At 44.6% G+C, this 10913-nt stretch overlaps 1 protein-coding gene across 1 annotated transcript in view; it reads right to left on the minus strand.

Annotated features, from left to right (window-relative positions):
- Window positions 1–1430: 1430 nt before the first annotated feature.
- The window catches only part of LOC122551851 (keratin, type II cytoskeletal 8-like), a 30749-nt gene continuing 21266 nt past the window's right edge, over window positions 1431–10913 (minus strand). Inside the window, exons 6-9 of the mRNA XM_043694379.1 lie at window positions 9718–9843; window positions 6823–7043; window positions 3926–4020; window positions 1431–1873 (exon numbers count right to left, since the gene is read on the minus strand). Of these exons, the coding sequence (XP_043550314.1) occupies window positions 1866–1873; window positions 3926–4020; window positions 6823–7043; window positions 9718–9843 (450 nt within the window). The 3' untranslated portion in view covers window positions 1431–1865. The remainder of the gene's footprint in view (window positions 1874–3925; window positions 4021–6822; window positions 7044–9717; window positions 9844–10913) is intronic.

Consider the following 10913-nt stretch of genomic DNA (forward strand, 5'->3'; position numbering starts at 1 on the left):
TCACAGGTGAGGGGAGAGGTCGAGAAGGAGACTCCTTCATGATAATCTCAGCTGGAGCAGGGATTGAACTCATGCTGTTGGTGTCATTCTGCATCACAAACCAGTCATCAAGCAACAGACCTCCACTCAGAATCTAACGGTGACCATGAAACTGTAGACCATGAGAAATAGGAACAGGAGCAGGCTGTTCAGCCCCTTGAGCCTGTTCCGTCATTCAATTGGATCTGACAATCCCCACATCCATTTTCCTGCCTTTTCTCTGTTCCCCAACTGATCAAGAATTTATCGATCTCAGTTTTAATTTTACACAAGGACTCTGAAACCAATGTCAATTGTTATTAAAAACCCATCTGATTGAGTAATGTCTTTTCGGGGAGGACACTGCCATCCTTACCTGGTCTACATGTGACTCCAGACCCACAGCAATGGGGTTGACTCTTAACTGTCCTCAGGGCAATTAGGGATGGACAATAAATACTGGTCTAGCCAGTGACATCCTCATCCCATGAATAAATATTTTTTAAAAAGTCCCTGACTACATTTGATCCCTCCGTAACCAATGGCAACTTTAGTTTTAACAGCATCACTGAAGGCAGCATTGGAGGAGGACCTCATTTCTCTTGGAGGGTGAGAGAAAGAGGCAGCTGTAGATAACCTAGGGGACCCTCAGAAGCCTGGTCCCAGTGGCCACCTGGTTCCCGCAGACCAGCCCACTGACCCCCTAAAGGATGCCATCCATGACATATGAGATGAGGATCACATTGTCTATAAACTCCAATGCAGCCCCAGCAGTCTGATTGCGGATGAAGGTTGGGTCAATCATATGGGGATGGGTAGGGGGAGCAGAATTTAGGATGTGGGGGTGAGAATGTCACAGGTCAGTCGTGAGGCTGAAGGGGCCATAGCTGGGGAAGGTTCTACTGCATTGTGACTGGTTCAGATCAGTTAAAGGATGAACTGGACACTCACCAACTGAGAGAGACATGACATTGGTGAAGTCTTCAGCAGATTACTCAGATATCGCCAGCTGAAAGCACCAATATGAATGAGAGCCACTTCCTATCAGGGTGCGCTGCCCTTACAATCTAAATATGAACTCTGAATCTTGAATGTGAGTCAGACAAAGGTAAAGCTTTGTTTGAATTGTTTATTCCATGATACCCCCCAGCAATAATAAATACTTTCCCCTCATCACCACAAGAAAACGTCACCACAAACCTCTTTTAACAAATATTCAAAGCAACGTGATAAGTACAGGACACAAGAAAGCACAGAAACAATTGCCATAAAGTGGTAACTACACTTTTCAAAAATGAATATTGAACCCAGCTCTTATAGAGATAGGAGAGAGGGGTGGGGAGGGGGTCCTACAGTTTGAGGAGCATGGGGGAGAGAGTGCGTGAGACAGAGGACATGGGGAGAGAGTGAATGGGACGGCATGAGGACAGTGTGGGATTGGGAGCGGGGGAGAGAGTGGGTCGGTAGGAGTGAGGGAGAGTGGTCCAGGGGCAAGGGTGTAAATGTCTGTGATGCTGTACTTGGGGATTTGGATGGACAGGGGCAGGGTACAGAGAACTAAGCAAAGTCAGACAAAATAAACAGGTAAGAAGTGTTATAATGGTGAGTGGTTAGCAATGCATTACCCTAAATAGAGTTTATTCAATATACAATCTTTACTTCAAAGATAATTAAAACTCAGATCTGAACGAGAGAAAGATTCAGTTTGTTGTCTTGCTGTTTCTCTGCTGGCGATGATGTGGAGGGTGGGCCTTCACATGTGAACTGTCAGTGATAGGCTCTTCGATCAGAGAGAAATTGATTCTCATTTCCATCCCTTCCAAACCATCCACAGAAACCGAATGATCTTAAGTCACTGAAAAAGATACAACAGTATTTTTCTGATTGAGAGGAGCTCAGTTTGACACAGTGTCCAGTCACATCACCAGATACAAGATCCATGACTGCTCACTGTTCAGTCTATCTCTTGTCTGACAGAAACACTACCCTGAGTCGGACTAGCGCTAACACAATACCAACTCTGTCCAAACCCACATTTCCCATTGAGAATCCTCACAGGAAGGGGGTGACTGGACTCGGAGGTTTATCTTTTATTCATTTGTGGGACATGGGTGTGACTGGTTGGGCCCAGCATTTATTGCCCGTCCCTAGTTGCCCCTTGAGAAGGTGGTGGTGAGCTGCCTTCTTGAACCGCTGCAGTCCACATGCTGGGAATACAGAGTTTTACTACCCACAGCAGTGGCTTCCCTCTGAGTGTGTGGTGAACTAATTAATAAAGATTCATTGTAAAGATTTGTCCCACAATTGCATTGTTGTTGTATAATGGGGCCTCAGCTGATGGGATGGAGTACAGTCAACCTCACTTAGTAACAGTATTCTATGTATATGAACATGTGAATTCAGGCTTGTTTCATGGGACATTGCGTCACATTAAGATTAGTTCTTTAGTTTGTTTTTTAATTATGTTCTTTCAAGGGATGTGGTCATCACTGGCCAGACCAGCATCTGGCCAACTTCAGGCTTGGCTGTATTTGATGACCCATCCTCAATGGCTTTCTGGAGGATGGAATTCCAAGGAGAATGACCCCCTGAGAAAAAGAAATCTCTCTCCTGATCATCATCTTAAAATGGGAGAACCCTTTTTACTTACACTGTGCCCCTTATTTCGTGAATCCTCCATGAGGGGAAACATCCTCTCAGCATCCATCCTGTCAAACCCCCTCAGTACCTTATCCAAGATCACCTTTCATTTCTTTAAACTGAGTTGTTACATTAATAAGAAATCTTCCCTGATCCTTTAGCTCTCCAGCCCAACCCTAATCATTGTGGAGACACAAATCACTGAATGGACTCAAACCCATGGAATCTGCTCAGGATTGGAATAACCGAGGGGCTGTACTGCTCTCCTCCCACCGCTCTGGGGTCCTTCGGCCCAGCACTTTCTCATCAGGGTCTTCTCCCATTGTGAGATTAAAAACACACAGAAATGTCTTTAGAATGTTGTGGAATGTCACAGGAATAGGCCATTTGGGCTATCTGCACCATCATCTCCTCATCTCCCCCGTCACCCTATCCTTTTACAGTATTCCTTTCTCTAGCTTCCCTCTTAAATATAATCAACACTATTCACCTCGATCACTCCCTGTGGAAGCAAGACCCCATTTTTGGATAAGGGTGTTTGTCCTGAATTCCCATGAGATTTATTAACGTCGGTCTGGTCTCTCACGAAGGGAAACATCTTCCCTATGTCTACCTAACCAAGACTGTTTCAGGTCACCCTCAGCTTTCACTTTTCCAGAGGGGAAAACAGCCCTAGGCGGTTTATTTTTTTTCATTGGAGATAGAAGGAGATTGGCACTAGGTAATGATATTCACTTAACCAAATGGTGCACTTCCGTGATCTTTTGTGATCATCCTAACCTCAATTCTGATATTCTGCTTGTTAATCTTATTACACGTTCACCTCTATATCCCTTTTACAGCAAGCATTGCAAAAAACACAGAAATATCTTAAGAATAATATGGAATATTATATAAATAGGTCATTTGGCCCATCTATGCTGTGGTAGTTCTGAACTACATGAACCACCTGTCACCTTCTCATTTCCCTTCCGTTACACTTCCCTTTTAAAGTATTCCTTTCTCCCTGGTGACTTTATCTGGCTTTTCCCTTCAATGTGTTGATACCAATCACCTTCCCATCGCTTTCTTTTAAAGAAAGGACTGGGATCTCCGGTCTCAGAGTCACACAATACAGAAAAGGCCCTTCAGCCCATTTCCTACATGACTGGAAACATTTTCTTTCCATTAAGCCTTTATGAAGTGTTTTGTAATTTTGAAGACCCTGGGCGGTCACATTCTTTAATTTGATGAATTTGAAAGTTTGAGTAAAATATTCTCCTCTTACTGAATTTTGAATTTTTCCTGACAAATGCTCCTTTTGGGTTGACCGATGATGAGCTGACCACTCGGGTTATGGTGCCACTGGCTGGAACTCCGTCTCTGGAATGGAATCAATGAAGACAATGACACAACTGATAGATACTTGGGAATTTCTGACCTGCTATTGGACTGTAACATCGTACCAGGATCATCTGATCTGACTGGTGGGAACTGATCAAAATGAGTGGACAGTGTGAAATTGATACCACACTAACATTACCTGAGAACCATGAGTCAAAGCATTACAGCACAGAATGAGGCCATTCAGCCTTTTGAGGCCATGCTGACCCTCTGTAGAACAATCCAGCGAGTCCCATGTCCCCCCTCCAGCCCCCAACAAGTTTAGTTCCTTCAAATGCACAGCCAGTTTCCTTTCAAAACCATACATTGTCTTCACTTGCAGCTCTCATGTAGGCAGTGAGATCTACTCTTAACTCCTCGCTGTGCCAGAAGCTTCTCTGCAGATTCTCTGCCCCCGGCATCTCTTGCCCAAAATATGCCTTGTGTCCCCTGGTCCTTGTACCATCACCAAACGGAAACAGCTTTTCCTGTTGACTTTATAAGAGGAAGTGGTGGAGGCTGGTACAATTGCAACATTTAAGAGGCATTTGGATGGGTATATGAATAGGAAGGGTTTGGAGGGATATGGGCCGGGTGCTGGCAGGCGGGACTAGATTGGGTTGGGATATCTGGTCGTCATGTACGGGTTGGACTGAAGGGTCTGTTTCCATGCTGTACATCTCTAAGACTCTATGATGGCACAATGGCTCAGTGATTAGCACTGCTGCCTCACAGCACCAGGGACCCAGGTTTGACTCCACCCTCGGACGACTGTTTGTGCGGAGCTTGCACGTTCTCCCCTGTGCCTAGTGACACTATCTACGTGATCCAAGATATGGACTGAAAGAAATGTGCTCAAAGGAAGCTGGTTGCAACTGTACCAGCCTGAGAGAGAAGCCTGAGTGTGGAGCTAGTGGTGAATCTTCACTGAGGTATAGGTGTTCAGAATGATATCGCTGGGACATAAAGAATAGCAGGAACTTGTCATCAAAATTTTCCAACATTTTTGTATAAAGTAATATAATTCATGTTTCTCTTGCGTTGGATTCTGTGTGCTAAACGTACACTGGCAGAACCTTGTGAATGTGATCAGTAAAAGACCTGTGGCTGGACCCAGTGTCTCTTCTTTTGGGCTCTCCAAAGTTCCCCTCTCGAGATGCATACGGGAGGAAATTATTCACTATCCTTTCCTTTTGTGCGAGGAAAAACATCTTAGTAAATTGGGTACCTGAAAGTCCCCCAGGACTTTCAAATTGGCATAGGATAGTTATGGAATGTATCCCCCGTGACTTCCTTACGAATACGGTGCACGATAAAATGGAATTATTTTATAGGACATGGCAGCCCTTTTTGAACTACATTGACACAGATATATTGGCCATATTGTTTAGGCCTTTGCTTAACTGTGGGAATGGTTTTGGCGGGTTCCGGGGCTCCAGGGAGGAGGAATACTGTATAAATATGGGTTTTGTTATGGCTTGATATAAATTTATTCTGAATGTGTATCTAGTTATTTATTTACTTATTTATTTTCTTTTCTCCTTTCTTTGTTTATTGTTAGTAATGTATGATATCCTATTTTGTGTTTTGGTAGTTTGTATAACAGATTAGTAGCTAGTTTTCTTAATTTTATATTGGTGTTGCTTTATTTTTTTTTAGTGAAAGACACAAGGTGCATGAATCTTTATTCAGTTTCCACCACCAGGAAGCAAAGTACCCGAGTGGCCAGTGACAAGCAGTGCTTTTCACCTCAAAGGGCAATGCTGTGTGATCAAACATTGAAGGGGAGGGCAGGGATTAAATCAAAATATAGAGTTGGAGGGGGAAATAAAGTACTCCATTCCCTGCAGCGCCCACCTCTCCCTGAACAGCTTAAGGATATTGGTGGATATTTGATGTTGCTTTATATTGTAAAGTGGAATACACTATTTTGAGCTAATTTTGCAAAAAAATCTCAAAAAGCTTTTCTTTCAATAAAAATATTTATTAACAAAAATGACCTCTGGCTTGTAAAATAAAAAGCAAAGTTCAGGTCCATCAAGAGAGGCTTCACTCTGGAGTTGAACTTGCCCAGTATGAACATCAGCTGTGTTCATGACAACGTGCATGCCCTGTGCTCTGTATTTTTCAACCAAACCAAAGGAGTGGGTAATTCACCCTCTAAACTCTCCGGAATCTGTTTCAGAAGGTCAGGTCTCCTTTGCCTTAAATGAAGACAAATATTTTGGAGAAATTCTTGGTATTATTGCTGGACTGTTAATCCAGAGACCCAGTTATGTTCTGGGGACCTGGGATCGAATCCTTCCATGGCAGATGGTGGAGTTTTAATTCAATGCAAATGTGCAATTAAAAGTCTAATGTGACCGTGAATCCATTGTCAGAAAACCCCATCTGGGTCACTAATGTTCTTTAGGGAAGGAAACGACCATACTTACCTGGTCTGGTAACCTTGTTGACTCCAGGCCCTACATGTGACTCCAGGCCCAGTGTGGTTGACTCAAGGGCCGAATGGTCCACTCCTGCACCTTGACTGCCCTTTGGGAAAATAGGGGTGGGCAATAAATGCTGCCTAGCCAGCGACACCCTCATCCCGTGAATGAATATAAAAAAACAAGGTTACCTGGGTGCTATTTTTGGAATCTCACCATGGATCTGTTAGTTACAGCTTTTTCTACATTGCAACTGTTAGTAAGATCATTCAGAGTTTGTCATTAGCTGGAAAGTGCTCTGAATTGCCCTGGATCTTGTGAAGGGTGTGAGAGAAATGGGAGTTCTTTGTGGGGATAGTTGTCTTGTACTCACCTTTCCTCCTCTCCATCCAGGAGCTTTTTATAGGTGGCAATCTCCATGTCCAGCGCCAGGTTGGCGTTAAGTAATTCTTGGTGCTCACGCATCTGTTCGGCCATATCCGTCTTAATCTTACGCAGAGCTTCCTGCAGCTGCTGGATATGCTGCTTGGCCTCATTGATGGCAATCTGCCCACGTTCGTCTGTATCCCTGATGTTAGACTCCAGGGAGGCACGCTGTGTGACAGCAACATATTAGTCAGAATGCTAATACCAACCACAGGACCGGAGTCCCCAGGCAGCAGAGATGAATCTCCTGCAGTGAGGAAATTAAAAGCCATAGACTCTTGCAGTACAGCAAGAGGCCATTCTCTCTAGTCTGCTGGTTTGTTTGCAAGAGGCGCCTGATGAGTTCCACCCTCACATCTCCACCCAACTCACTCTTCAACTCCATGCCTGGCAACATTTTTCTATGTTATTAACATATCAGAAAAATCCCCTCCCACCCCCTCGCCAATCATTCCTCTGAATCATTTCACATATTCTTCAAAATATTGAGAATATTCTCAAAGTCTGGATGTTTTAGCCAATAGTTAAATCATCCTCTAATCATGTGAGGAAGGGCTTGTGCACTGTCCAATCAATCAGTAGAAGTTGGGTACCAGGAGGATTGAGGGACCCAATAGCAGAGTGAGTGGGATGGAGCATCATGGAAGGACACCATTCGGATTCTCTCGGATCAGAGAAGCTAAACCCCAGTATCCGGCAACATCCCACAACAACTGCTGATCTACTGGAGCTAGTTTCACAGATCCTGACTCAAATGAAATCATAAGTTAAGTGACTTCAAGAATCAGATTCAAGCTTCTAGATTTAAACTAAAACAATAGAACTAAAACAATGTTTTCCCTAGAGCATTGGAGGCTGAGGGGTGACCTTATAGAGGTTTACAAAATTATGAGGAGAATTGATAGGGTAAATAGGCAAAGTCTTTTCCCTGGGGTGGGGGAGTCCAGAACTAGAGGGCAGGGGTTTAGGTTGAGAGGGGAGAGATATAAAAGAGACCTACGGGGCAACTTTTTCACACAGAGGGTGGTACATGTATGGAATAGCGTGGTGGTGGAGGGTTTTTTTTACAGACTGGAGGCCTGTGACCAGTGGAGTGCCACAAGCATAAGAGGTACAGTTAGTAAGTTTGCAGATGACACCAAAATTGGAGGTGTAGTGGACAGCGAAGAGGGTTACCTCAGATTACAACAGGATCTGGACCAGATGGGCCAATGGGCTGAGAAGTGGCAGATGGAGTTTAATTCAGATAAATGTGAGGTACTGCATTTTGGGAAAGCAAATCTTAGCAGGACTTTACACTTAATGGTAAGATCCTAGGGAGTGTTGCTGAACAAAGGGACCTTGAAGTGCAGGTTCATAGCTCCTTGAAAGTGGAGTCGCAGGTAGATTATTGGTCAGAGTATTAAGTACAGGAGTTGGGAGGTCATGTTGCAGCTGAAGAGGACATTTGTTAGGCCACTGTTAGAAAATTGCATGCAATTCTGGTCTCCTTCATATCGGAAAAATGTTGTGAAACCTGAAAGGGTTCAGAAAAAATTTACAAGGATGTTGCCAGGGTTGGAGGATTTGAACTATAGGGAGATGCTGAACAGGCTGGGGCTGTTTTCCCTGGTGCGTCAGAGGCTGAGAGGTGACCTTATAGAGATTTACAAAATTATGAGGGGCATGGATAGGGTAAATAGGCAACCTCGTGAGAGGTTGAGAGGGGAAAGATATAAAAGAGACCTAAGGGGCAACTTTTTCACATGTGCATGTTGTGAGCTGCCAGAGGAAGTGGTGGAGGCTCGTACAATTGCAACATTTTAGATTAGATTAGATTAGATTACATTACATTACAGTGTGGAAACAGGCCCTTCGGCCCAACAAGTCCACACCGACCCGCCGAAGCTCAACCCACCCATACCCCTACATTTACCCACATTTACCCCTTACTTACCTAACACTGCAGGCAATTTAGCATGGCCAATTCACCTGACCTGCACATCTTTAGACTGTGGGAGGAAACCGGAGCACCCGGAGGAAACCCACGCAGACATGGGGAGAATGTACAAACTCCACACAGTCAGTCGCCTGAGGCGGGAATTGAACCCGGGTCTCTGGCACTGTGAGGCAGCAGTGCTAACCACTGTGCCACCGTGACATCTGGATGGGTATATGAATAGGAAGGGTTTGGAGGGATATGGGCCACGTGCTGGCAGGTGGGACTAGATTGGGTTGGGATATCTGGTTGGGATGGAGGGGTTGGACAGAAGGGTCTGTTTCCGTGCTGTACATCGCTATTGCTCTATGACTCTCATTCTAATACATGAGAATATTTAGGGAACACATCCACACATAAAATATTATGATAATGAAGTTCAGGGTTAGCTACAGAGTAAAGCTCCCCTAATGCTGAAATAAACTGAAAATAAACCTTTTTCAATTTGAAAGTGAAGCCATCTTGAAATTGTCCCCATCAAATACTCCCAGGACAGGGTCAGCGTGGCATTCGATACAGAGTAAAGCTCCCCCTGCACAGTTCCCATTGCATACTCCCAGGAGAGGGTCAGCATGGACTTAGATACAAAGTAAAGCTCCTTCTGCATTGTCCTCATCAAACACTCCCAGGACAGGGACAGCACAGGGTTAGATACAGAGTAAAGCTCCCTCTGCACTGTCTCCCATCAAACATTCCCAGGACAGGCACAGCACGGATATTTTTGACAGTTACTGATTATCCAGGCTACACTGTACCCAGTTTCAGTTCGACACCTCTGGTTGCAATGTTGTGTTAATACTATAGTTCTGACCCACCTTTGGCTATTGAATGGATTGGATTCTGGTCGGTGAATTTAATTCATACCTGGTTCTGAAGCCCATCAATGTCTGACTTCAGCTTTTGCAGATAACGAGAGCAATTGGCAAACTCGTTCTTTGCATCTCTGAGGTCGTTGTTCTGTCTCGCCTTATCATTCTCCAGATCTGATAGCTGTGAACAAACAGATTTACCATCAGAACACTTGGTTTGCCAGCCTGATAAGATTAGAATTTCTCACTGGGAACAGGGTTAGTGACAGACTCTAAATGTATTATTAGAAAAACTGAGAGTGAACACACTGAGAATGATATGTTCTCAGAGTCTGAGAGATCACATTTTATTGATGGTAGTGTGTTTGAGGATGTTCATAATTTTAAGTTCTCTTGCAGGATGTAGGAAACATTGGCGAGGCCAGCAGATATTGTCCATTCCTAATTTTTAAAAAAATGTCTCCGTGGGATGTGAGTGTCTCTGGCTCAGGCAGCATTTATTGCCCATCCCTAATTACCCAGAGGGCAGTTAAGAGTCAACCCCATTGCTGTGGGTCTGGAGTCACGTGTAGGCCAGACCAGGTAAGGATGGCAGCTTCCTTCCCTAAAGGGCATTAGTGACCCAGATGGGTTTTTCTGACAATCAGCAGTGATTTCATGGTCATCATTAGACTCCTAATTCCAGATATTTATGGAATTTAGATTAGATTCCCTACAGTGTGGAAACAGGCCCTTCAGCCCAACAAGTCCACACTGACTCTCCAAAGAGAAACCCACCCAGACCCTCCTCCCTCTGACTAATGCACCTAACACTAGGGGCAATTTAGCATGGCCAATTCACCTGGCCTGCACATCTTTGGACTGTGGGAGGAAACTGGAGCACCCGGAGGAAACCCACGCAACACGGGGAGAACGTGCAAAATCCACACAGTCAGTCGCCTGAGGCTGGAATCAAACCTGGGTCACTGGTGCTGTGAGGCAGCAGTGCTAACCACTGAGCCACCATGCCACCCAATTTAAATTCCACCATCTGTTTTGATGAGACTCAAACCCAGGTCTCCAAAACATTATCTGGGTCCCTGGATTAATACTGAAAATGTGTTGCTGGAAAAGCGCAGCAGGTCAGGCAGCATCCAGGGAACAGGAGAATCGACGTTTCGGGCATTAGCCCTTCTTCAGGAATGAGGAAAGTTTGTCCAGCAGGCTAAGATAAAAGGTAGGGAGGAGGGACTTGGGGGAGTGGCATCGGAA

The sequence above is a fragment of the Chiloscyllium plagiosum genome, chromosome 7 (assembly GCF_004010195.1).
Source record: "Chiloscyllium plagiosum isolate BGI_BamShark_2017 chromosome 7, ASM401019v2, whole genome shotgun sequence".
NCBI classification, from domain to species: domain Eukaryota; kingdom Metazoa; phylum Chordata; class Chondrichthyes; order Orectolobiformes; family Hemiscylliidae; genus Chiloscyllium; species Chiloscyllium plagiosum.